General features: G+C 40.6%; 1 protein-coding gene across 1 annotated transcript; it reads left to right on the forward strand.

The window, feature by feature from the left end:
• The first annotated feature begins 1,704 nt into the window (after positions 1 to 1,704).
• LOC113007395 (putative ribonuclease ZC3H12C) lies at positions 1,705 to 23,265 on the forward strand. The gene is made up of 6 exons (XM_026143911.2): positions 1,705 to 1,835; positions 18,837 to 19,662; positions 20,596 to 20,735; positions 20,889 to 21,123; positions 21,337 to 21,443; positions 21,613 to 23,265. Exons 2-6 carry the CDS (start codon positions 18,950 to 18,952, stop codon positions 23,124 to 23,126), a joined length of 2,709 nt encoding a protein of 902 aa, XP_025999696.2. The 5' UTR covers positions 1,705 to 1,835; positions 18,837 to 18,949; the 3' UTR covers positions 23,127 to 23,265.
• The last annotated feature ends 1,600 nt before the right edge of the window (positions 23,266 to 24,865 follow it).

Below are 24,865 nucleotides of genomic sequence, written 5' to 3' on the forward strand. Positions count from 1 at the left end.
AGAAAAGCTTTAAGCGCACTGGAAAATGAAGAAAAAGTCCTGCAGGCATGCAGCAGAAGGCTTTATAAAAGGCATGCTGATGTCTCCAAACAGGTTGTTCTTGATGAAGATTGGAGGCAAACATAATAAACCATAATAAACCATAATAAACTGAAAGAAAGAAAGAAAGAAAGAAAGAAAGAAAGAAAGAAGAAAATAACAATGTGTCTAAAGAAATTGATACTGTTCATGAAAATGGATGGATTATACGATCTAAAGGCTGTTAAGGCAAATTATAATACTCTGTATCGGTATCTTGGCTGGTAGGAGACTTTTTCTGTGCTTTCACAGCTTGAGGGGCTGCGGTCAAAGCTTGTTAAGGAACAGACTTTGCATCAGCAGAATAGTGAACTTAGAGCAGAGATCGACAGCCTCAGGATTTTAACTTCTGCTCCCCAAGCTGAAAAAAAAAAAAAAAAAGAACATTACACAGCACAACAACATCCTGCAAAAAGAAGTGAATAAACCAAAAACGAAAATGAGAGGCTCTGCAAGAGCAATGCGAGAATGTATGCAGACAATGACATGCTCTAAAAACAGAACTCAGCAATTTCACAGACTCAGTAAGCACAGGGTGGGTAATCTCAGACTCAGAAAGCACCTTTTATGAGCAACTACTCAAAGAAATCACATAGATCTCTGATTTTGAATCTGGGCAACATGGTAACGAACCTAAACTTCGTGAAAGAAGGTTAGCACGTCAGTGTACTGTGTGAAGTCTGGCTTTAGTATGTTGCATTTGCTTTACACCAGGTGCTCTATTTTACCCCTAATCTAAAAAATTTGCTTAAATTGGCATTTAATTAAATTACAGTTACGCAAAACCTCAACCAGTCCTGGCAGATGGCTGCCCTAACCTGAGCATGGTTCTGCTGGAAGTTTCCTTTTAAACCAGTTTTTTCTTCCCACTGTTGCCAAGTGCTTGGTCACATTCGATCTTTGGGTTTTGCTTTTTTTTTTTTCTTTTTTTTTTTTCCTTTTTCAGTTTTATACTTTTTGTGGATTGTTTTTTTTCTTTTGTTTTTGTGCTTTGTTTAATATTGTCGTGTCTTTATCTTACAATATTAGACAGTTCAATTAAATTTCTTTAGCTTTCCATTTCAAAAATTGCTTGTATGCAATATATGTGCTGCCTTTAGTACCTATAGTATTAGGGGGGAAACGTAGTCATGTTTCCAGAATTTAGGTATTGAAAGGTTTTCCAAATAATGGTTGAAGTGTCAAGTCTGTCTGAAACTCCTTCATAGACTATCCCTGTAAGGAGTGTTTTTCTTTTTGTCTGTGGTAAATTAAAGAAGAAATTCAAACATTTTGCCCATTTTTTTCAAGAACACACTTTACATGTAATAACAAAGTAGTTCAAAATTTTAAGCACTTAATATTGAGATCATCACTGAAAAGTACAACACATTGTCACTAAGAATAGACTTAAGTAGGCTTTGATGTGCAAATAGTGTGAAATCATTCAATGCACAAACTGGAGCATAAAGGGACATATTTTGTGAATATGCTTTCACAATAGACTGTGAGGCGTAGCAATATCGTCTCTGGAGCAAAGTGCAAGAAACAGATTTCATGCAGATGCAGATCATGGCCGCTAGGTGGAGACTCTCAGGCAGTCACAAGGAAACGCTCACTGCTCGGCTGTTCTGTAGATTTCCTCTCTGACAACCACGAGATCCCGAGAGCAGCAGCGTCAGCATGCAAACTTTGCACTACCATGAGAGTTTTTACAAGGACACTTGTCGTAACATGTGATGGAGAATGAATTCAACACGGGAGGATGCTACGATAAAGTAAGTGGACATTATTTTGTTTTCAACAAGATATACAGTAATGAATAGTCATCATTAACGACATGCATAAGAAATGAAATACTATATCATGAAATACTACATATAATAGGGATCATATATGAATCTTTTCACACTGCCTGAACAAAAATGCACCAAAAGATTCCTTACTGATTCTTGGCAGTTTACATTTAGGGAAAAGAGAAGATATCAGTAAAGTAAAACATTATAAAAACTGGAACCAAGAATACAGTATGCACAGGAAATATTTTAACTTTAGTAAAATCAATATGAAGTCGGTGTAGCATCACAGACATGTCCAAAGATCGTTAATAGATATGGGACAGGTGTATAGTTATTCTATGTTGGTTTTTTTTAAAAAACAAACAAATATTTCTGTAAAGTGATAGTGCTGAATGAACTCATGGTCAGTGCAGCTTATAGTCTGCAGACATAAGTGCAGTATACAATATAATTAGCTAATGTTGGGATAAAATTTACTTACTAAAATAATTCCTCATTAAGTATATTCAGTTTCCTTGTTCGTGAACACATACAAACACACTGCCACTCACTTTCTCACTAAGCCCTTTGTGCTCAAACATGTCATCTAAGCTGGGAGCTTGATGAATTGAGCAGGAACAGGAAAAACTGATCTGTGACACAGTGGCACAAAGGCAAATGGTTGTGAAGAGGTCATGGATTTTCTACACAATTTGTGACATGATTGATTGATTGATTGATAATTTTAAGAGTCTTGTAGTTGTTGATTTGAGGTATAATCATGTTGGGCATTTGCACCATACACTGCAGATGGGCACAGCAAACGTTAATAAACGAATGAAGGAAGGAAGGAAGGAAGGAAGGAAGGAAGCCTGAATTATTAGGTTCTGGTGAGTGCTGTGTTTTGCGACAAATGGCCATCTTTAGACATTATCAGCTAATAATGTCAGCCATAAACTGACATATGTGTAAAATATTAGAATTTAAAAAGCAACTGAAGCACAAACTTCATGAGTGGGATGTACCACACAGCAGACCATAACCTTTTCAAGTATTGCAGTTAAAAATGCTCCAGAAGGCACCAACACCACAAGTAAAGAGATGTAGCTCAGTGATTTGAATAAGCTGCTTGTGTTGTAGTTTTTAAAAAAATATAATTACTGTGCATGAGATGATTTTATGAAGGGGGAATAGACTATAGAGAGTTTTACATCAAACCGTTAAGCATAGCTGATGCTGAATTATGAAGACTGGCTCATTTTTGGAGGCAGACTCGTGTGACTTTTAGAGAAACTTCTTTTTTTTTGCACTTCAGTGATGTCTTCACTTTTTCAGCCACAGAGGTTTACACTTGATTTGCACCCATACATCCTCTGCATATGTCCCCAAATGACCTTTTACCTCCTTCGCCTGCTGCACTGAGCTCCAGACATGACTGTGGCCCGCCAGGCAGAGTATGTGTGTGTCTGTGTGTGTGTAAATATGCATGTGTTAGCAGAAGTAGGACCACGGCACGCTCCCATTGAAAAGAAAGGGTGATGGTAAGGCCAGAGGTCTCTGTGGATGACGTTTGGCCCGGCAGCTGCTGGAGCTGCTCCATGCTTTTGTTTCTCTGTGACCCTTCTGACCCGGCACTCGCCCTGATGTCAAACACACACACACACTTTCGCACACCTGCACATAGTCAGACACATGACCCCGCATACACACACACACATGCAAGGATGTGCAGGCATATATGTAAATTTGATTATTTGCTAAAGCGCCCTGTAGACACATACACACGCAACGGTGCTCAATAGGCCAGGCCCTGTGGGGACGATCCATCATGACTTAATCACAGAGCTGTGAATTTATGTGTGAAACACCGTGTACATGTGCCTGATTCACTTTATGTAGCATTAAGAAATTTGTTTTGCTTCAGATCATTCCCATATTTTTTCTTCTAATTCTCACAGAGTGCTCGAAAAAAGTGAAAAAGAACTCCTCAAAATCCCGCTAGCATTACCATAAACATCAAAAGACTTGGAACACTGAAGTAGGTCTGCAGGTAGCAGCTTGAAAATTGCCACAGGTAATTGGCAATACAGAAATATGGATGTTGTAGCACTCTTATCGCTTTTCAGTTCTTTAGAAACAGGGGTGTACTGACAGGTCACCGCTGTCGACTGTTTGACTGATATTAGCCTGCAGGCAAAAAGGACCTGTATCAGTGTCAGTTGCTGATATTTCTCTGTCGAGTCCTGGCGAGCTTTGCTGGTAGCCAAGTCGTGTGTTGTGTGCCATTATAATTTGGTTTGTAATTTCCCAGCAAACAGTTCAATCTGATGCATTGCCAGTGTATGTTTCAGTCTTTAACCGCTTTCTGACAAACCAACAGTGAAAATTATCCTCAGTTACGGCCCTAATGTGCTTTTTAAAACTACAATTCCAAAGATGCTAGCCAAGTTGCCATGGAGGTTTTATTGGCCTCAGCTATGTGGTAAATCTCAGTAATGTGTGGCTGCAGAATCACTCCATCTCCATTACACCAAATACAAGCCTGCAGGAAACAGCAGGTGGTGTGTGTGCGCACTAACATGTTTTCATGCTGCCTCCTTAAGTGACCCAGAGGGCACTGGCCTGAAGGCCAACCTATTGTTCTTTCAAAGTCCTGAGTGACCCCATCCCATTCCCCCCCCCCCCCCCCCCCCCACACACACACACACACACACACACACACACAAACCCCACACACACACCCGACACACACTGGTTTGTTTGACTTCCCTCTTCATAGGTAGCAGCATGTGTAGAGCCTGTTAGCATAGTATTGTGTGTGTGTGCGCGTGTGTGTCATTGATACCAGCTGGACTACCTCTTCCCCTGCCTGTTTCTACCCCTCAGGCCTTGTTAAAGTGCTGGAGTAATCCTTGCAGCCTGGATCAGTGTTTATCCAGTGTACTGTTTGAAGATCTGCTGCAGACCCTGCTCCTGGCACTTACTCAGCCCTCAGCGTGGATTACCTTTACACCCACACTTATTTCTATCCTTTTTGCTCTGTCCTTATTTGTTTTGATAACTTAGATCATTGATTTTAGAGTAAAAAGGACTCAACTGGATATTCACTGTTCAAGGACATTAAAATAATCTTTTAATGGAGGTACTCAGGGTGGTGTAGACAGGTTAAAGGTTATTTAAAGTAATCTGCAATCAGAGCTCCAGAACTCTGAAGTGAAACGCACACGACGCAGACCAGCATGTTTGGTGCAGCATCAAAGATTATAACAGACATCTCTAAAAGTTTCAAGTTTAAATTTACCCAGGTTGAAGTTTTAATTTTCCTGTTGGAACTCATTCGATACTGCAGAATGCTTAAAAAAAAAGGAGTAAAATGTGTTTTAATACAGTCCTAGTCTTGCAAAAAAGTAGTTTTAAATAGTAAAGGTGTGGGATATGATGGTGCAGAATTAGGTGAATTAGATCGGAAATGTGTACCTGTGAAATGCAGGCCACTTTTGATATTGATTCAATCACCGGTTGTTGTTATTCATCCAGATATAGGTTGGGACATGTATTAACCCATAGTTATATCATCCAGTTGCGCTGTTTTACATGGTGGTTTTCAGTGTAGAGTTGATATGTTCTCTTCTTGTCTGTATTTCCTTATCTGAATTTTAAACTCAACAAGACTCAGCGCAAACTAACCATAGAAATCCTTTGTAGAGGAACCACTTTGTAGTGACCCACTATCACACATGAGTGAGATCCTGTTCCAAAGCTGGGTAGAATATAGACGAACAACATAAATATGGATTTTCTGGATTATGGACACAATATAGAAATCGCTTATTAAAACACAAAACCCCAATTTTCAAAATGCTTTTAAGAACAGATGCATCAACCAAACAACTCTGACTCAGACGTGCAGTAACAGGCTTTACTGTCATGGCTGTGATCTTTATGTCAGATTAGGTAGCGCTTCCATATGCTTCCTCCTTTGTCTGAGGCAGAAATGCTGCTCAGGTCAAACAAAACTACTCGGATTTATCTTGTGTACACAGCGGCGGCGGCAGCTACTACACCGCGCAACACTGTGCCGTGCTACACTTCGATAGGGTTGGTAAGGTGCAGGCAGGCGGCCGGGAGCAGGACACCTGTTCATCCTGCGACTTGAAGCAGATGGTCCACATGGCGCCTGCTCCCCCGAGGGGAAAAACTGTCAGCTGAGCCCCAATTAAGGAGTCACTGCAAGTCATAGGGGAGCGGGGAGTGGGGGTGGATGATAGAGAGAGAGAGAGGAAAATCAGTCTGATAATCAAATAACTGTGACGTGATAATTGAACAAATCAGACTGTGGAATTAAAAGACATGATACTGCTGGTTAAGTTAGGAGCCCTGCTTTACTTTACTAATTACTAACCCCCCGACATGTGAGTCATCTAATCAGCATACACAGATATATGATATACTTAGCTATGCTTTTGTCACTTGAAACTAAGCAGTTTGTTTTTCCAAGTAAAAAAAGTTTCAGATAATTTAATTGGACGTTTTTCTTTATGGTGAATTGGAAAGACTTATGTGAGAAAAGTGTGCCATATTGGAAAGATGCATCCTTTTAAGTAAATCTGTGCAGTCACTTTCAAACATTTTGTGTGCAGAGGTTTAAAAGGGAAAAACCAAAATGTGTAGTCACAGTGTATTCATATCTGCAGTAAATAGTCACACAAAGTTCTGCTTTTGATTGCTTTTCTCTTAGCCCGTTTGAGTCGGTTGTTTTTGCTGGCGCATATCAGACTTAAATTCCCTTCTCAAACAGTTTCACATAATCCAGGTCAAAGTTGTGTTGCCTTTTGTTCAGATGCAGCATCTTTTTATCTGAAGGGATGTTTGTTGTGTTTTTTAAAAATGCTTCTTTAGTTTTCTGTGAAGGTTAGAGTTCGCCAACTGTCCCCAAGTGTCTAAACAGAGCTTTGCAGAGCCACACCTACATGCTGTAGCTGTGTGAACTGTCACTTGTTTCAGAAATGGGTGGAACAGCCGGTCTCCTCTGCTCTTGGTTTTTAAGCTTGGCACTTGTTGCAGGGAACACAGAAGCAATAACAGACAAAAAACTTTGCTGAAGTGAAACCTTGTTTAAAACAATTAAACCTTGTTTAAAGCAATTAAACCATTGTCATCTGTGGAGGTTTCTTTCTTTACGTATGCTTGGCCTCTTTTCCCCCTTGCAAACATCTTTTGCAAGGGCCTAAGCTACGATCCAGTTTAGGCATAAAGTTAATCCTGTCAGGGAATGTTCTTTTGGAGGGCGGAACATATCAGTAGCCTCTGGATTGGTTGAATTATTATTTTCCCTTAAAGATGTGGGAGGATAAATCTCAGATTTCAATTTAGTTTTATTTTAAAGCTCCAAATCACAACAACAGTTGACTCCAAGGCGCTTAAAGTTACAATAACGCAGAGATTTCACGGCGTAGGGGCTGTTGACATCCCCAGACTAGCTGTACTTTAAGACAAGTTGCCTTTGTGATACTTTTTCTCTCTTCTAAAGGTCATCGCCAATCATCTGTGCTGGTGAATCATGATGGCTAACGCCGCATACGATCCTTGCTGTCATTCAGGGCCTTTGAATTTCCCATCATCCAGGAACCATGCAAAGGGACTGGGGCTCTGTTTGACAGAGTTTTTTTGTTTTTTGAGGAAATGAGTGTGTTCAAAGCGTGTACACAGTAGACAGTACAGTAACAATTCACACCATAAGGGAACCAACGGCTTAGACAATGGATAATACAATGAAGCATTTCTTTAGCAGAAGAAGTCCACATTTCACACTATAACTACCAGATATGTAGATGCCAGCACATAACACACCTTTATCCATCTGAGGTTTCAGTCATCATCGGTGATGACTCCAACTCAAATCAGTCAAAGAAAAAAAAATCAGTCTAACTGACACACATTTAAAAAATAAAATTAAAAAAAATTATTTAAGGGACAGATTCAGAGTTAATGCCTGTGATGACTCAGAGGGTTCTTTGTTTGAAACTTTGACAAACTCTGCACCTACATCTTTTTAAAGTCTTCCCTGTAGAGGGAGTGACACCATTATGCTGCCTGTGTTTATCATGGGCGTACACAGAACAGGTATTACTGCTTGATGTGGTCAGATTTGCATTTAAAGAACCAGTGATGCCTACTGTAAAAACATAGCGAGTGCTCAACCCTGAGGGATAAATTCTGAGGCTTTAGACAACAATGGGAGCAGGCCAACAGTTTTGCATGGCCTGGACTTTCCAGGTGAGCCAGGTTTGGCCGCTTTTCATGTTAAGTAATTTAAAGTAATTTTCCTGGATTAAGAACCATGTTTACCACATGTAAAGTTGTTTACCATGGGTTTTTCCTAAGCAAGCAAAGGGGGCCTTATATATTTTTTCTCTTTTTGTTTTTGGAAGACAAAAGACAGAAGATTAACTGGCCAACCGAAAAGTAAAACAAAAAATAAGGGTCACTTAGAGAAGTTGAGACAAAGAATGAGGGGGAAGCACGTTGTGGATGGTGTTGGGAAGAAGTATGCGAGATGGGGGAAGACAGACGAACTAGAAACAGCTAAGGGAAAGCATCGTCTTTGTAATAATTGTCGTTATTTTATTTATTAAGAGAATTAAGAAAATGAAAGGAGACCTATTCATCTTTACTTTTGGGCTCTAATAAAGTAAAGTTCAATGTAATCTTTATTTATCTTGTATTGGTGGAGCGTGGGTGTCGAACATAAGGTCCGGGGTCCAGAATTGGTGTTGGCCAGGCAAAGACTTGAATCTGTTGCATTGGACACTTTGGAAAATGTGAAGGAGGGCATAAAGTTTTGGACTTTTTTAACATATTTTAGTTACATTTTTCAGCATTTTCTGCTTACAGAGACATGATCATTCATATTGCACCACAGTAATTAAGCAAGACAAAAAATTAAATAACAGAAAAGTTCCAGTTTTTTCACTGTTGACTATAGACAATTTTTTCACAATGGGTCTCCAAATAACAACATTTTCTGTGAATTAATGGAAACTTTCTGTTTTATAGTTACGGGACAATCTGCACAATGAGCTACTGTAATTTTTTCTGTAATTTTTCACATCTCTTAAAAACGTCATTGAAAATTTCTTATATTATGTGGAAAATCTAGGACATACTGTTGGAGTTGCACTTCCTTTTCTTATATTAAGCTGTGTCAAAGATTTAATATGTGGTTAAACTTCTTCACACTGATAGAAGTGGGAAGTTCAGTGGTCCAGCGCCTTGAAGATCAAGGTGGACTGTATTTGACCCCTAATATGAAATTTGACATTCCCGGTGTAGAGGTTGAAGCCCTTCAGTATTAACGCCCCACCCTTTGAGCCAGCTTTCTTCTAATTGGCTGCCCCACAAAAACAGACGGTTTGAACAGCAGGTGGCTGCTGTGCATCCACAAAATTAGCCAAAGGGCTACTTTTCATTTTTAGTCCCCGATCAGACAAAAACAACAACTAAGAACACAGACCTACACATCAGATTGCAATTCAGTAGCGCACTTCTATATTTCCCACATTCCCACACACATTTGACAAGAATTCAATTTGCAGAGTCATGAAAAATTTATGAAGTTCTCAAAGCAAAATACGATCAAACCTGGGACTAGTAGTATGCACCTAACCGAGTGTCTTGTTAGTGTAGCTTTATGAGTGGCATGCCACATAAATGACTTTCCACTGAGACTGTGTGGGCTTAGCTGGAACATCTTCCTGACTGTCGTCCGCTGGCAATATTGACTGCATTTCAAATGGAAACATGCCACATATGACTCTACACGAGACAAGACAGATTTGATCAAAGAGCCATTAAAGGTCAAAGCTCCACTACGTGAGGTTCAATTTGAATTTAAAGACCTGAGATTTGGTATTGAGATTTTTTTATCAAAGAATTTCAGAAATTCGATTATGAAACGTCTCAAATCTCAACAACAAAGCTACTTTCAGCTGCTCCCTTATTTACAAGGGCTTGCCACAGCAGGTAGCTCCACCATGTTTGATTTGGCAGAGTTTTTTATATCGGATGAAATCCTGTCTACTCCCAGGACCTAACTGAGATCTTTTGCTTTTTGCTAGCCAGATGTGTATAGATGACGTGCACGTGTAAAAAGTGTGATGTGAAAATAGCACTTGAGCCCATAAAATGATCAGGAATGTTTGAACCATGGTCGCTGATGAAAGGAGCTGAGGGGTCTTTTTTCTAACCTAGACTTCTACGCAATTGGAAGTCTTTTTGCAACTAAAGCAGTCGCCCCCTGCTGGTCATTAAGGATACCTCCGGTTGGCTTAACTTTTCAGTTTTTGACTCTGGTATACAGTCTGTTATTTATATGTCAATCAACATTCCCTCGCTGACATCTACATTTAGATTAAAGGAATTTAATCTGCTCAGGAACGTGGAGCACAATCTTCCCCTTAGGTGTTTGCAAACCTCACACAGAAATTGTTAAAGATTACGTTTGTTCACGGGATGTTTTAAAATGTGTTTTTATTATTCTCTGGAAAAATAAAATCATAAATATTTTTCTATCTAAATTTGAAATGACTGGTTAACTTGAGCTGTTCAAGTCCAGCCCGACCTCCTTTGAGACTGAAAAATTCCTCCTGATTGTAATGGCTGGGGGTTTTTTGTTTTTGTTTTTTTACTGCGTTAGTTTGGTGTCTTTTGCTCACTGCAGCTTCCTTCCCCACCTGCTAACTTTCCATAAGAGAGATGCATACGCACTCGTAGGCGATCACACTCCTGACACCCATTTTGGGAAGCACACACTACTTTTAACATAATTGTGTCATTGTCTGAGTCAAGCCAGTCCTCCCACCATGAAACAAAGATGTAGAAGGCAACAGCCGTCTCCACCGAGCCAGGTGTTACGCAGGGCTCCATTCTGGGTGCTGTTTTTTCTTTCTTTCCTTTTTTTTTTACTCATTCTTTCTTGTTGTGTATCTGTTTGTGTGTGTGTGTTTGTGAGTGCATGTGCGTGTGTGTCTGGGTGTAATAGCTCTAAGGACGGTGTGTCCGTGTGCAGCTGCCCGCTGAGGGCCCTCCTTTGTATCCCCCTCCCCTCTATTGTCAACTCATGCCTTCTCGTCCATTCATGGCTGATGGTCGGCGGATGGTCTGGTGATGTGTGCGTGTGTCTGTGAGGGGTTGGGAAGGGGTGGAGTTACCCTACTACATCTCACAGTCCCTTTTTTATTGGTGGAGAGGGGGGTGATTGGCATGTGTACAGAAGGAGATTTGGTGAAGAGACGAAAGTGAGCTGTGCGAGGAGATTTCTGTGCTCGTATTGGTGGGCAGACTCACAGTGAGGAGGGGACGGTAGGTGCCTTAAACTCCATCTGCTGTCAGTAACACTGCTAGCCCTGCAGCTTCAGGACACATCACTCTGCTTTGCAACAACAAAAAGAAAAAAAAAGGAGAACTTCATGGTTGATCACTTAAGACTGCTGCCAGACTCGACCAGGAAACTCATTTTTTGCTCAGCCCCACTTGGACTGGCAGCTTTCTCCAGTTCTCTAGTGGATACAAGACATTTAACTTCCTTTTTTTCCATTAAAAGAAAATCGGGCCATACTCCTGGGCTTAGTCCTCACCACTTTACTGGGTCATTTTCTTTTTTAAAATCTTTCCCACTTTGTGCTTTGTTGCTGATATGATCCAGAGTAGCATGTCAGGAGACACTTTGTAGGAGTTCTTGGTTCTTCTGTGCTTTACTGCCTTGCTGTTTCTCGTGGAACTGTTCGGTAAGTCTTACTAATTTACTTTTGTGCGTTTAGCTTGGATTCGCGTTGGCCCGTTAAAGACGCTGATAACACTGCTGTCATACTTCATCCTGGATTATCTGCAGTATTTTGATGGGTTTTTTTCACTCTTTTTTTTATCATGAAATCTCTGTAACCATATAACCTAATGATAAACATATGTGACCAGTGAACAGACGTGCTGTAATACTACAACAGTTAAAGCTGCACAGTCTTTGTTGCTGTAACGCTCAAACGGGGACATTTATAGACTAATAATACCTGTTAGTTACTGAGTGTGATTTTTAGGACAGCGCAGTTCACTCTGGAAGGTTGTCGTATACATAAGCATCGCAGTCTGAGCTCACAAGTGAAATTAAGACAAGGCCGTTTGTGGTTTTAAATCAGGGCTCTTTGGGGGATTCCTTGGGTTTCCCCCTCAACGGGTCATTGGTTAGGTTTCACTTCAATTAAATTAATGTAAACAAATTATAGATTATCATATGTGCTGACGAACGTTAGCAGGGTCTGGACCACTAAATGTCTCCGTATGATGGCCTTTAGTTGAGCAGCGAGGGAGGCAGAATCAGACTCTGCACAGCTTAGAGGTGAAACCGAGTGCTGTCCGCTACCAGAAAAAGCCACATGACAGACAGTGGTGATATGTATCAATGAGGATGAATCTGGACACCACCAGTTGCAGTCAGGGAGGGTGTAGGAACAGGATGCTTTCAGGGAGGTCCCCTGTGGCTTCAGCAGGCATCTGTTGTCCCCACCACCACTCCCCCAATCCTATATGCACCCCCACCCCCACTCTCCGCACCCTCTTTGTCCCCCTCCCAGCCGGTCGCTGGCGTGGCAGACTGGGTCACTGCTGTACTCAGCCGGCAAATGGCAGCCATGCGGTGGCCCTGAGGGACTGGTCGGGGTCTTTCCTCAGGGGAGCTCATCCTTCCACCCCACACCCAAGGGGGCTAACCCGGGATCACAACACATATAATGATACGCACAGACCACTGTCAGGATGGGCAGGGTAGGTCAACGAAGTGCAGACTGCAGCATCTGCTCAGTATGGAAAGACTCTCAGCTTCCCCTCGATGAAACACTGACTCACCGAAGTTTGGTAGACAAGTTATTCTTTCCAATAAAATACACACTCAAAATTAAAACTCACGGTAGCTGGCAGTTTGTGAGACTCTTTCTTTCTTTCTTTTATCCAAAGGGACTTAAAGGATCGTTACAGTTCTTCAAGATTTTGATGCATGTAATTAAGTTTTTTAGGAGACTAATCAACGGCTATGCATGCTCAGCTAAATGGTTTAAGCTAATCTGTCACTGCAGCTCATCTTGTAATATATGGCTGCTCAACAAAAACAGTATTCACCAGCAATTGCATTTTTTTTTCACCCATCTCTGATATTTCATACTGAAAAGAACAAAAAGGTTGGTGATTTGACACTGTGTGGTGGCAGAAGCTAAAAAACTCACCCTGTAACTAAATATAAAAACTATGTAAACTCTCTCCGTGTATATTAACACTATACAGTCATCTGATAGGCTGAGTTTCCTCCCTACAACCAAGTCCACGTTTAACCAGGAGACAATTGCTTGTTTTCTGTACTTCAAGATGGGCTATTCCGGATAGACAGCAGTGAACAGAAAGTTCATTCAAAACTAAAGTTTAGCATGTGTAGGGATCACGCCAGCTCTGAAACCACTAAGCTGTTGGAAGACACCCACTCTTATTTTCATGTCGGCTGCACACCTGTGAATTATCGCGACTGCATCTTGCATTGTGGTGACGCTGTCATGTTACCAAAGACTGACAGATATACAAACACCTTCCAACGTACTCAAAAGTCTCCTTTGTAGCACTTCTTGCTGCTGTACAGGACTCTTGAACTGCATTCTTGGTTTATGATCCACACCCACAGCATCAACACTTATAAAACTAAATGAAGCAATAGATGCTGCTGTTCAGTGCTTCAAAGTTTAACTGGACATTTTCAGATATTGTACAAATCCACCAGCGATATTATTTATTTATGTATTTAGTATGTTTGAAACACAAACTATAATAGCTTAATTGTCATCCAGGTCTTTGTGTAGTATTAAGTAACATTAAAATGGAACTGAAATATTATAAGAAATACTACAAGGAACAGCTAATGGCATTCCTCGTGAGTTATTGGAGTTTTTTTTTTTCCTCTTGGTTTTCCCAAAAACTTCCATGCAAATACATTTGTGTATTCACACTCCTTTATATGGCACACGTATATAGTGCAGAGATCACACCACATGTCACCGGACTGCCTTATAAGTGGGTTTTCACACTTGCTGTGTCACTCTCACATTTCTGCTGACTCCTCAGATTCCGTCTGGCATCCTGCGACTGAAGTCCGCGCGGCTGATGCATAAGCAGGCATGCTTTGCATGTTGATGTGCTGGTGTGGGGGGTGAATGGGTTTAAAAAAAAAAGAAAAAGCCCCAGCCTCCGTCTGTGCATGCTGCTCGGGCCGAGAGAACAATACTCCCATCACAGGAGGACAGATTGTGTGGCAGCTGCATTGTTGAAGGACGGCACGCCAGACACACTTCTTCCCCCCCGACACACACACAAACTCACTCTCGCTCTCTTCCCCTTTGTTTTTTTTCTGTTTTTTTTTTTGTTTTTTTTTTTTGCTGGACTAAATTATTCCGGCTCTCTTGTGGCATTCAGGATGAAAAACAGCGGCGGTGCAGCTTAGACGTCGGGGGTCGGGACATTAAGAGGCCCCTGCTTTCCGGTGCTTTAGCGTGCGATCTGAGAAATTCTTCTTTAAACTATAACCATAAATAGGAGCACATACAGAGTGCAGAAGTAGCTCTTTTGAAGTGATTTGCAAACAACTGGTGAAAAAATGTATCTTTTGAAATAAATGTTCAGTCTTGTATGAGGAGCAGCTTCATGAAGTGAACTGAAGTCTTCCAATGCTACCAGACAGTATTTGTTCACCTTGTGTCAGCACATAAAAAAAATCAGCATTATTTGTCCAGAGCAGCATAACAGAGTATTTTTCTTTCACAGAAATCTTTTTTTTTTTTTTTTTGACATCGTACTTTGAAGAACAACATTTGAAGAAGATGCACCAAACTTGTAAATAACATTCCCGTTCACTTCTCACAGATCTCAGGGCAGTTTCATGCACTGGAAGTACCCTCCGTGGGTATTTCCACAGATAAACAACCTTACATGCAAACACACAGTTGTTGGTATTTGTTTGTGATGTGAACCGTTGTCACTAAAAACTGAAGCAGGCCCACTCTGTCCACATCATACCAGTTACAGGTGGGGTGTTGAGGCAAGTCATCATATGACTGGTTTTCAACTGTCACTTCCTTTTTCTATGCCTCTGTTTGAAGATAAATTTTTTTGTACCTTTGAGGTACCCTCAAAGGAGGATCTTGGCTCTGTCTGTTTTTTTATGCATGAAGCCAACAAGACTAAACTAGGTTAACGGGTAATTTGTATACAATGCTTTTTCTTGCTTTCCTTCATATATATTGTGCTAGAACAGTGGATGTTCATGTTCAATATGAACCAAACATGAGGCATCACGCTCTGATTCACAGAATTTTTATCTACTCTTGGATCTGTATGTCAGTGAGAGTGGATATTATATGAAATAGTCATCTCTGGCAATCAGCTTGGGCTGAAGAAGCCCCACCCACCTGGTGTACAAACCTGCTGTTTATGAAGGGCAGGAACTAGGCCGAGCGTAAATAGTTGATTTTATTTTTCTTGGCTGGTTCAGTTGTACAATTTTTGTGATCTGCTGATACAAACAAACAGCATTTTTTAATGTAAAATATTAAACTTCACTGGATATAACTTATTTCCCCCTAAACTTGAGTAAGTTAGAGGATATTTTTCTTGCTTAAATATCTAAAAACTACATGCTATGTGCAAAAATGAAAGAGTTGCTTTAAACCACCTTTATCCAACATATTTTACCTTACCAAACAAAAGCTGGTGCAGCAGATTTACTTAAGAAAACTAATGTCAGGTGCTTACACTATTTTTCAGTATCTTTATATATTTATAACTTTTCTCTTTTTCACTCATCTCCATAATGTTTACCTTGCCTCCGTTGCTCATACCGAGGCTGCTAGCAGCTAGCTGGTGGCTTGCTCTGAGCGCTGGACAGCTTTATTTCTTTTTTTTTTTTTTTTTTTCAAATGTTCATGTTTAGCTGTGTGAGGGTGATGTAAGTGTGATTTAAGAATATTAAATATCCAGCACTATCAAATAAAGGTACTATTTTGAACTTTAAAATATGCCAGGCTTATTTAGTATGCTAAATAAAAATATGGAACCAGATATATAGTATTTCTCCCCACACCCTCTAGCAGATCATTACATGAAGGAACCTTTTAAAAACAAGCGCGTCCATGCTCACAGGTCCACACACACAAACTACACCGTTTTTGGCTCCCACCTCAAAGCACACTGTGCGCTGTCGATCTTACGTGCTGCACAGTAATGTTTAATATTTAGTATTTACTGTTATATTCCCATATATCATCGTGATGTTGTTTATTGTATTGCTCTCGTTTTCTTCTGCTTGTTTTCTTTTTTTCTTTCTCAACAGGTGATCCAGGTGATTGATATATGTATTTTTTTTGTCTGCTTATTTAGTTGGTTTTTGTTTTTTTGCCCTTTATCCCCGTCCCTCTTCTCCGTTGTTTTTCCCCCTCTTCCTTTCTCCCCTTTCTTTTCCTCATTCAAGTCTGTCCCATATCTAGCAAGTGAAAATAAAAAATAAATAAAATAAACAATAAAAGGTGAATCAAATGGACCATTACGGCAAGGCTGGGATGGTCAATTTGGTAAAGTAAATCCATTGGGCATCTTTCTTTGCCTTTAGACAATAATTCTGATGGCAAAGGAACCAAACGGGACAAGCAAAAAAAAAAAAGACATAGTATTTCTGAGGAAATGAGCAACATTTAAAGTCAACTCAAAATGAGGTTATAGCTACCAAAAGCATCGGTAATTTAGTGGATGTTTTGTGTGAATACACTGGAAGTAAACAAAGACATTTAATTTCTTTTTTTTAAGTGGTCACTGAACAATTTACAGATCACTCTTTGTTTCAGCCAGTCTGTGCACCCCCACACAACCAGCAGGCCACACTCAGAGGCTCTGAGCAACATTAGGGGTTTCTCTCATTTGCTACCACAGATGGAACTGAGAAACATTCAGGAAGGCCACATAAACACAAACACTGACTGCAGTGTTAGCTGGTGTATCACTGACTGAATTTCATAAACATTACTTAAGATTTTATGTTGTGGATTTAAATAGAAGTACAGCTTTATGTAATGTAGTTTGTGTCCAACTGTGAGGATTTCTTCTGGGCTTTCGGTGATCAGTAAACTAACTGGAAAACATAAAACATGTACTGTGTTTGTGTTAATGGGCAGTTTGTAATTTTTCTTTGTCATGGTAGCTCACACAGCTGTAACAGTAACGCTTGTTTGTGTCAGAAAGAGCCCTCTTTTTATGATTTTGATAGGACGCCCCACCTCTATAGTGGCCGGAGATTTGAAATAAGTGGAAAATGTGTTTTTTGACTCATGTCACAGCCAGCACCTCCTGCCTCTTAACATTAGCTTTGTCCAGTCAAAATGGATTTAATTTATCATACATATATCCATGGCTTTTTTCATAAATTATTCTTAATTATAGTTAATCTCCTGTTGGCTGCTCATGTTTGTAAATTTCGGCTGTACCTTTTCTTGCTGCACGTTTAGATTTTGAATGTGCAAAATGTGCCAAGCAGTTAAAAATGCGTTTGATTCTGTATGACAGCTTATTCTTACCTTTACTCTGAGGACACAGATGTGCCAAACAGGGCTGCTAACAATAAAATCATGTTTGCAGTGGGTTTTCTCACTTACTCAGTGAGACAGAAAAGTTAACGCACTCTGTTGAGTTATCACACAAAACGTGTCCGATGACTTGCCACAAACTTTGCAGATCTTTGTAATTACTGTAACGTCACGTCGTCACGTTCATTTCGGTTTCCATTAGTGAATGCAATCACTAAACGCATATGAATGAATTTTGCTCATATTTGTTTTGAAATGATGTATCAAGAAGAAGCGCTTTTCTATGTTTGAGTATGAAGTCACCACAATATGAGGAGACAAACAATGTCAATCCCATTTTAGAAGTTACAGCTAGTGCATGCATTGATTAGGTAAGCGGAGAATCTGCCTGTTGGCTAAAAAGGCTTTTATTTTATTTTATTTTATTTATATTACTGGTGTGAAGCAGCAATGAAGTGTTTCATATGGCAAGATCGTTGGCCTATTTCTCACTGAGCTGTTGTTTCAAAATGTAAAGTAATGTATTTCACAAAATAAAATGCATATGTCAATAAGAATAAGAATGCCTGCATATGACAGAGTCAAGTTTTGTACTCTGTACATATAAAATGAGGTGCTTTAAATCATAAAGTATCAAACTGAAGAATTAAAAATGCCTTAAGCAGAGGGCTGGATATGATTCAACAGTGTTTCTGACAGTGCTGCTGTTCTTTAGCAGATGAAAATTGCCCGTGCTGCACAGTTATTACGTCTGTGCTGGCTTCCCCTCATTGGCTCGGTACTCGGGTGTTTAGCGTTTTGTCCCAGAGCTGTTATTTGTTTGACAACACAACTCATCACTGTTAAAATGCAAATCAGTAGAAGTTGGTAAAGATAGTTTTCAGCCTGCATGTTTTAAGCATCATAAAGCGTGCACCATCAGCAGCTTTTCATTTGAATCTTGCAGTCAGAACTTAATATGCAAATTAGCTATTGGAGCAGACAGACTCTGTCCCAGGGAAGAGGAGGTGTTGCTGCTTTGGGCCCTGCGTTTTTTTTTCCTTTTGATGAAGAAGAGGCGTGCTTGAGATGGGAGGAAGAAGCAGAATAAAATACCCTTACAGCTGCTGGGGAGAATTTTTATTATCATTGGGCCATACTTTAGATAAACAGATTTTTTGGTTTTTAATGTTTATGACATTTCAATTGTTTTTTATGTAGAAGTTAATGGAGTACTGACCACGAGTGTTTCTGTATTTGAACATAAATGCAGTGTAGTGCCCTGTGTCCTCATGTGATGGTATCACATGACAAGTGAGTATATACTGAGAATTTAACCAGTTCCTTTTTATGTTTTAATTCCCAGGTACCCTCACAGGACTAGTTAGTAAGTGAGTTAAGTATCAGTAGTAACAGTGGGGTCAGTCAGGTGTTTGGGAGGTCACGGAGGTAGTGGAGCTGGATGTATGAGAAGGATTCATGGGCCTGAAGGACCATCTGGAGGATGGGACAGGCCACATCCTCAGCCCAGGGCTGGATCTGGACTACCTACACGTGGAAGGTGCTGAACGGCAGGCTGGGAATTTAGGAGCGGGTGTCACTGTTAAAAGCAGCAATACTGCTGGTAGCAGAGGCATTAGCTCTATCATTCATTCAAGCAGCAGTAGCAGTTGCAGTAACTTTTCTGAAGAGAGTGCTATCTCTGACAGTGAAGATGAAAGGCTCCAGACCGGGTCTGGTTCTGACTCTAAAACACCGCACCACGATCAGCTTCACCTACACCAAAGGGAGGAGTCCTCAGTCTTTCAGCCAGTCAGGCTGGACCTGGCACCAAATACATCTCCTGGAGACCCCCCGGAAACATCTCTGACTGACCCCATCACACACTGCCGTACGAAGGTGGAGTTCGCTCTCAAACTAGGCTACCCCGAAGAGCTAGTGTTGCTGGTCCTGAGGAAACTAGGCCCTGACGCACTTATCAATGATATACTGGGAGAGCTGGTTAAACTGGGAACCAAAATAGAGATGGATCAGCAAGGAGGTCAAGCTGTCTCACAGTCTCCCTCGTCCTCTTTGTCCTCCACCTCCAACTCCTCTCTGGATTCTTCTCGGCTACTGTGCCGGTCCCACCTGCTAGAAGACAAAGAAAACCTGCGACCTGTTGTTGTGGATGGAAGCAATGTAGCCATGAGGTGAGGAGGAGAAGCTTTGGAATATACTAGGGTTTTGTTCTGCTTTCATGTATCTACCTCTTTACCTCACAAAGAGTGTAGCTTTATTACTTTATATTAGGCTTAAGAGCCTAACATATATAGCTAAGCTGAAAGCCATATAACACACATTTAGAGAAATGCTTATTTGTTGAAAACATGCATTGTTTAGTTTTCTGAATTTTTGTAAATCCAGTTTTTACCAAAACCATTTAAGAAGATATCAGTTTAAAACTATTAATGTTAGTTACATGTTACATACTATACATGCTGAGACAAGCAGCAAGACTCCGGCATGCAATAGAGGAGACATCGGTGAAAACAGGTGTAAGATTGATTTAATCAGATTTACTAAGAAACGAGTTGGAATACAGATGGGTTGCAAAGTGGCTTGCAGTGCTTTATATTGCCAATTCGATGCATAGAAGGGTATCAGCTAATTCTAGCTGAGCTTGAGATTGTGGCCTGTGTGAACTAATGCTATGCCTTTGTAGTTTGTATCACTGGTTTGTAATTAGTGACACAAAGTGAAACAATTGTTCATTGTGGGAAGATGTAATACGATTATGTAATTTTTGTTTTTGCTAAATTGTTTTTCAAAGTCTCAGCAGTCAGGGAAGACAACTATTTTAAAAAACAGTTCTTTCTCTGAGGGTTGGATTTACAACCTTAAACCTCAGATGGTTACAATCATTAGTAAAATGCAAAAACACATCTTCATCAACAATATCAACCTGAGGATACTCTACATTCAGATGCCTAATTCAAGAGTTTGACTTCTAAGCTTTTTTGTGTTACTTGATTATAATTCAAAAAACATGAAAAACCTGCCGTACTGACAGTATGACTATGACAAGCAAACAGGCAAAGTTTAATCTTAGCTGTGTGGCTGATGCTTGCCTTCTGTTTGTGTAGTCATGGGAACAAGGAAGTTTTTTCCTGCCAAGGTATCAAGCTAGCAGTTGATTGGTTCTTGGAGCGAGGCCACCGTGACATCACAGTGTTTGTCCCTGCTTGGAGAAAGGAGCAGTCGCGACCTGATGCTCTTATCACAGGTAAAAATTACAGTCGTTGTCACAGTTGAAAGTCCCAGAATAACAACAGTGTGAAGGATGTGATTTAATATCCTGCTCTTGGAAGCATTTCCTATTATCCATTAACTCTAGTCTTTCTCTCTATATTTAACTATTGCACCTCTCCTTGTTCAGACCAAGAGATCCTGCGGCGTCTGGAGAAAGAAAAGATCTTGGTTTTCACTCCATCACGACGCGTTCAGGGACGTCGTGTGGTTTGCTACGATGACAGATTCATCGTCAAACTGGCCTACGAGTCAGATGGTATAATTGTTTCAAACGACAACTACCGTGACTTAGCAAATGAGAAGCCAGAGTGGAAGAAATTTATAGATGAGCGCCTGCTGATGTACTCGTTTGTAAATGACAAGTAAGCACATCGCACCAGCACAAGAAGCAAATCTGTTGGATTTCCTTTTAACGTCATTGTTTCCCTGCACCTTTGAACATACTAAATAACATGCTGTCTTTGTGTTACTCTAACCAATTTGTTGTTAAAAAAAAGGGAGAATTTCAACTTATGTCTGTGTTTGAAAGAACTCAATATTTGCATCTAATTTCAGTCTGTTAACTGTATATTTAGATTCATGCCACCTGATGACCCGCTGGGACGCCATGGACCTAGTCTTGAGAATTTCTTGAGAAAGAGGCCTGTTATTCCTGAACATAGAAAGCAGCCATGTCCTTATGGTAATAAAAAAAATGTTTAGTTATGTTTCTTATCAAATGCATGCTTATCAGCTATGCTGCAGAAGATGTCTGCTCTTGCATAGTGGAATTAGATAAAAAATTGTACGAGAATAAATGCTTTTTATTCCAGTACAATGACAAAAAAACTTCACATTTTTTCTTCCATTAGGAAAAAAGTGCACATATGGCCACAAGTGCAAGTTTTATCACCCTGAAAGGGGTAGTCAGCCCCAGCGAGCTGTGGCAGATGAACTCCGTGCCAGTGCCAAAATTTCATCAGTAGCTTCAAGAGGCCTGCTGGAACATGCCCTGATGGCGAAGAGCCAAAAAAATGGTCAATCAGAAGGAATGGCTGAGGCCCCGCTGATTCGGGATACCGGAAAGAAACAGCCAAATCGGAGCCTTCAGAGCTCCTTCAGTGAGCTCTCAGAGGACAAAACTCAGGTCAGTTCCAAAGTGGAGGAACAGAGGAGAAACAGCAGTCTTAGTGGCAGCTGTAGCAATAACATTGTAGCACATCCTGCTCCAGGGGGACCGCCTTCATCGGGACATCTGGAAAGATGGGAACACCCTGCTGGAAGTACTGGATGCAGCTCCGGTATTGCCGGGGCTTCAGGACCAAACAAAGCTGAATCTTATTACAGATGCAGTTCTCCAGTGGTGGGCTACAACTCTGTGGTAAAGGCTTATTCGGGACTCAGTCTTGTAGTGCCACAGACTCCTGAATGCTTCTTTCCAGGTGAGCTCGGCACAAGTTCACTGGCTTCAGATTGTAGCAGTGAAAGCAGTGTCAGCTCAGATTCTTTCTCTCCCGTGTTAGATGATAGCCCCAAGTGCCATCACCATCATCCCCACCACCACCACCATCATCATCACTACTCTGGCCAGTACCCTCACCAGGCAAGCCGTGTTTCTCCTAGTCTGAGCCAGCATTCTCCTCGTGGCTATGTCCATCCTCAAGGACTTTGGAGACAACGTGATTTTGGCGTAGAAGATACTCCAGCATCTGTCGCCTCTCGCATTTCGCCACATCACGTCAACACCGCTTCTGTCTACATCCAACCCCAGCAACAGCTTCAGCTGCTCGCCAATTTTCCAGGGGAACCACCTCATCCACAACATCCACCCCAAACACCCACTACTCATGCCCGGTCTCAGAGCTTCCCTCGAGGCCACAATATGGTGGGCTCCCTTTGGCCGGAACATGGGCTTCAGGACAGAGTGTGTGAAGGCTCACCAGTTCATTCTAGAAGAAACTACTCTGTGCGAACCCAACAACCTCAGCACCAGCAGAACTGGGACCCTAATTATGAGCCACCCCCTAAGCCTTACTATGATCTGTTTTCCTATAAGAGTTTTCCACAAGTCCATGGACACTCTCCTTGGGGCCAGCAAGTTCATTCATCACCACATGGCCTTTTAATACCAGGTCTTCCATCGCTTTCACAGCAGTCTCTTCCATCTGTCCCTACCCACAAGAGCTACATGCCCTCAGCAACCCAGCACGCAAAGCCAACTGCCTTGGGTCGATACCAGGACCTTAGGGAGAGGGTGTTTGTTAACTTGTGCGGCATCTTCCCTCCAGATTTGGTGAGGATGGTAATGACCAGGAACCCACATGTGACGGATGCTCAGGAGCTTGCAGCTGCCATTTTAATGGAGAAGTCACAGCACAGCTCTTGAATAAACACAGTGAAGTTTTCATCTTAACTAAACTCGTATTTGCGGGGATATCCTCTGTAAGCTTAATAAAAAAAGTCAAGTTGGGCATACAGAAACCAAAATCACAAGATACGAGACTCCTTCAGCTGTTAACACGCTGCCTTTTTAATGCTATTATTATACAGAGAAATACCAAAATTGCCATACTTTTTTTCTAGAAATATGCCTGCTACTTCTGAACGTAACATAGGAAAAGGTAGGGGTGCATCTGCATGTTTCATCTTTTTTGGTTATGAGTCAAAACAGCACTGTATTTAGGGAAGCTTTTAAGGTGTTTCAAGGGTGGCAGTATTGTTGATTTTAAACTTATTTATTTGTTACATTTAAGTTATTTATATAATTTTAAAATTATTTTAGTTTTATTGCACTTTTTGTTATTTTTTTTTTCTTCAGATCATTTCTTTTGGCAATCATATCAGGGTATAATTATAGCCGTTTGCGCTGTTTCTCTGTTTCTAATTTTTTTAGTCACTGAGATGACAACATTGGGTATGTAGCTCTAACATTTTCAGCATTAACGTGGCACGCACGTATTTGCCACATTGCAAATACAGCCCGACCATAGTTGACGCTCAAGTAAGCCCAACAAACGGCTTTCTTTCTGTGCTGACAGGTGGCAGATCAGTTGTTGCGAGATTTTGTGGATTTCCCCCAACAAGGAAGTGAAACTTAACCAGCACCCACAAAAGAAGATAGCAAAAACTCCACTTGAAAACCCCAAGCTCTTGTTCACTTTTGAATGAGAGTTATTTCCTCTGTTAGGATAGCCCTGTCAGCTGACTTCACGGTTCATCACGCGCTGTTCCTTTCCATCGCTAAACAATATCAGTGTGCTAAATCAGGTTCAAAGTGTGGCAACTGGAAATGTTTATGGGGAACAGATTGTTGGTATTGTTTTAATTTAAATTATGTGTTAATTTATTATACTTAATGTTTGTGAATGTGAGACACGGGGTATCGTTTATCAGTGGTGGAGGGTTTATCTGCCTCTAATGCTTTGCATACAGTTGTGTTAACTGCACAGATCCACAGTTTTTTGTTTTTTTTTTAGTTTATGAGACATTGAATAAAAAAACAAAACAGGCACCGGGTGAGAATCATAACCTTAAAATCACTACATCACCACTGAACTACATTTTGGACCATGGTAGTTTTTTACTTTGCAGGGGTTTTTTTCTCAGGAGATATTCATGTTTGGTTTCAAAGTCTGTGGTTCTGTTAAAAAAAGACAATAAAAATAGTTTTTAATAACTTCAACTGATCCTGACCATCACAGACCTCCTTAAATGCCAGCAGGGCTCGTATAGGTTTCCAGTTATCCTTACTTTTTTAACCATATTTTTTTTATTTATATATTTATATTCATAATAATTTTGCAGTGCCCAAGGTGACTTCTGTGAATTGCCTGTTTTCTCCCAAAAATCGAGGGGCGGGGGGGATTTAAAATATATTTTTAGTGTTTTAAAATTATTTTTAAGTTGTGTCTTCTTAATGCAGCTTGCTTGGAGCTGTGTGTTTTTGAATGAAATTATGATAATTTATTTTTACTATCTCTGCCAGTGAGGTTATTTTTATTACCCGAGGAACTGTTTGGAAAGCTAACTCTCTCGCCTGGTTAGCTTAATTTCAAGTAGCCCGATGACACCTCTCTTAGTTGATACAAATTGTATCCTATATGGTGAAAATAAACATTGTTTTAT

Source organism: Astatotilapia calliptera, chromosome 16 (genome assembly GCF_964374335.1).
Source record: "Astatotilapia calliptera chromosome 16, fAstCal68.1, whole genome shotgun sequence".
NCBI classification, from domain to species: domain Eukaryota; kingdom Metazoa; phylum Chordata; class Actinopteri; order Cichliformes; family Cichlidae; genus Astatotilapia; species Astatotilapia calliptera.

Bases quoted from the DNA above. Each gene is read 5' to 3' on its own strand.
- LOC113007395 (XM_026143911.2), top strand. From the start codon at position 18,950: ATGGGCCTGAAGGACCATCTGGAGGATGGGACAGGCCACATCCTCAGC. The intron at 19,663-20,595 runs GTGAGGAGGAGA...CTGTTTGTGTAG, and splicing joins GGAAGCAATGTAGCCATGAG to TCATGGGAACAAGGAAGTTT. The intron at 21,124-21,336 runs GTAAGCACATCG...CTGTATATTTAG, and splicing joins TACTCGTTTGTAAATGACAA to ATTCATGCCACCTGATGACC.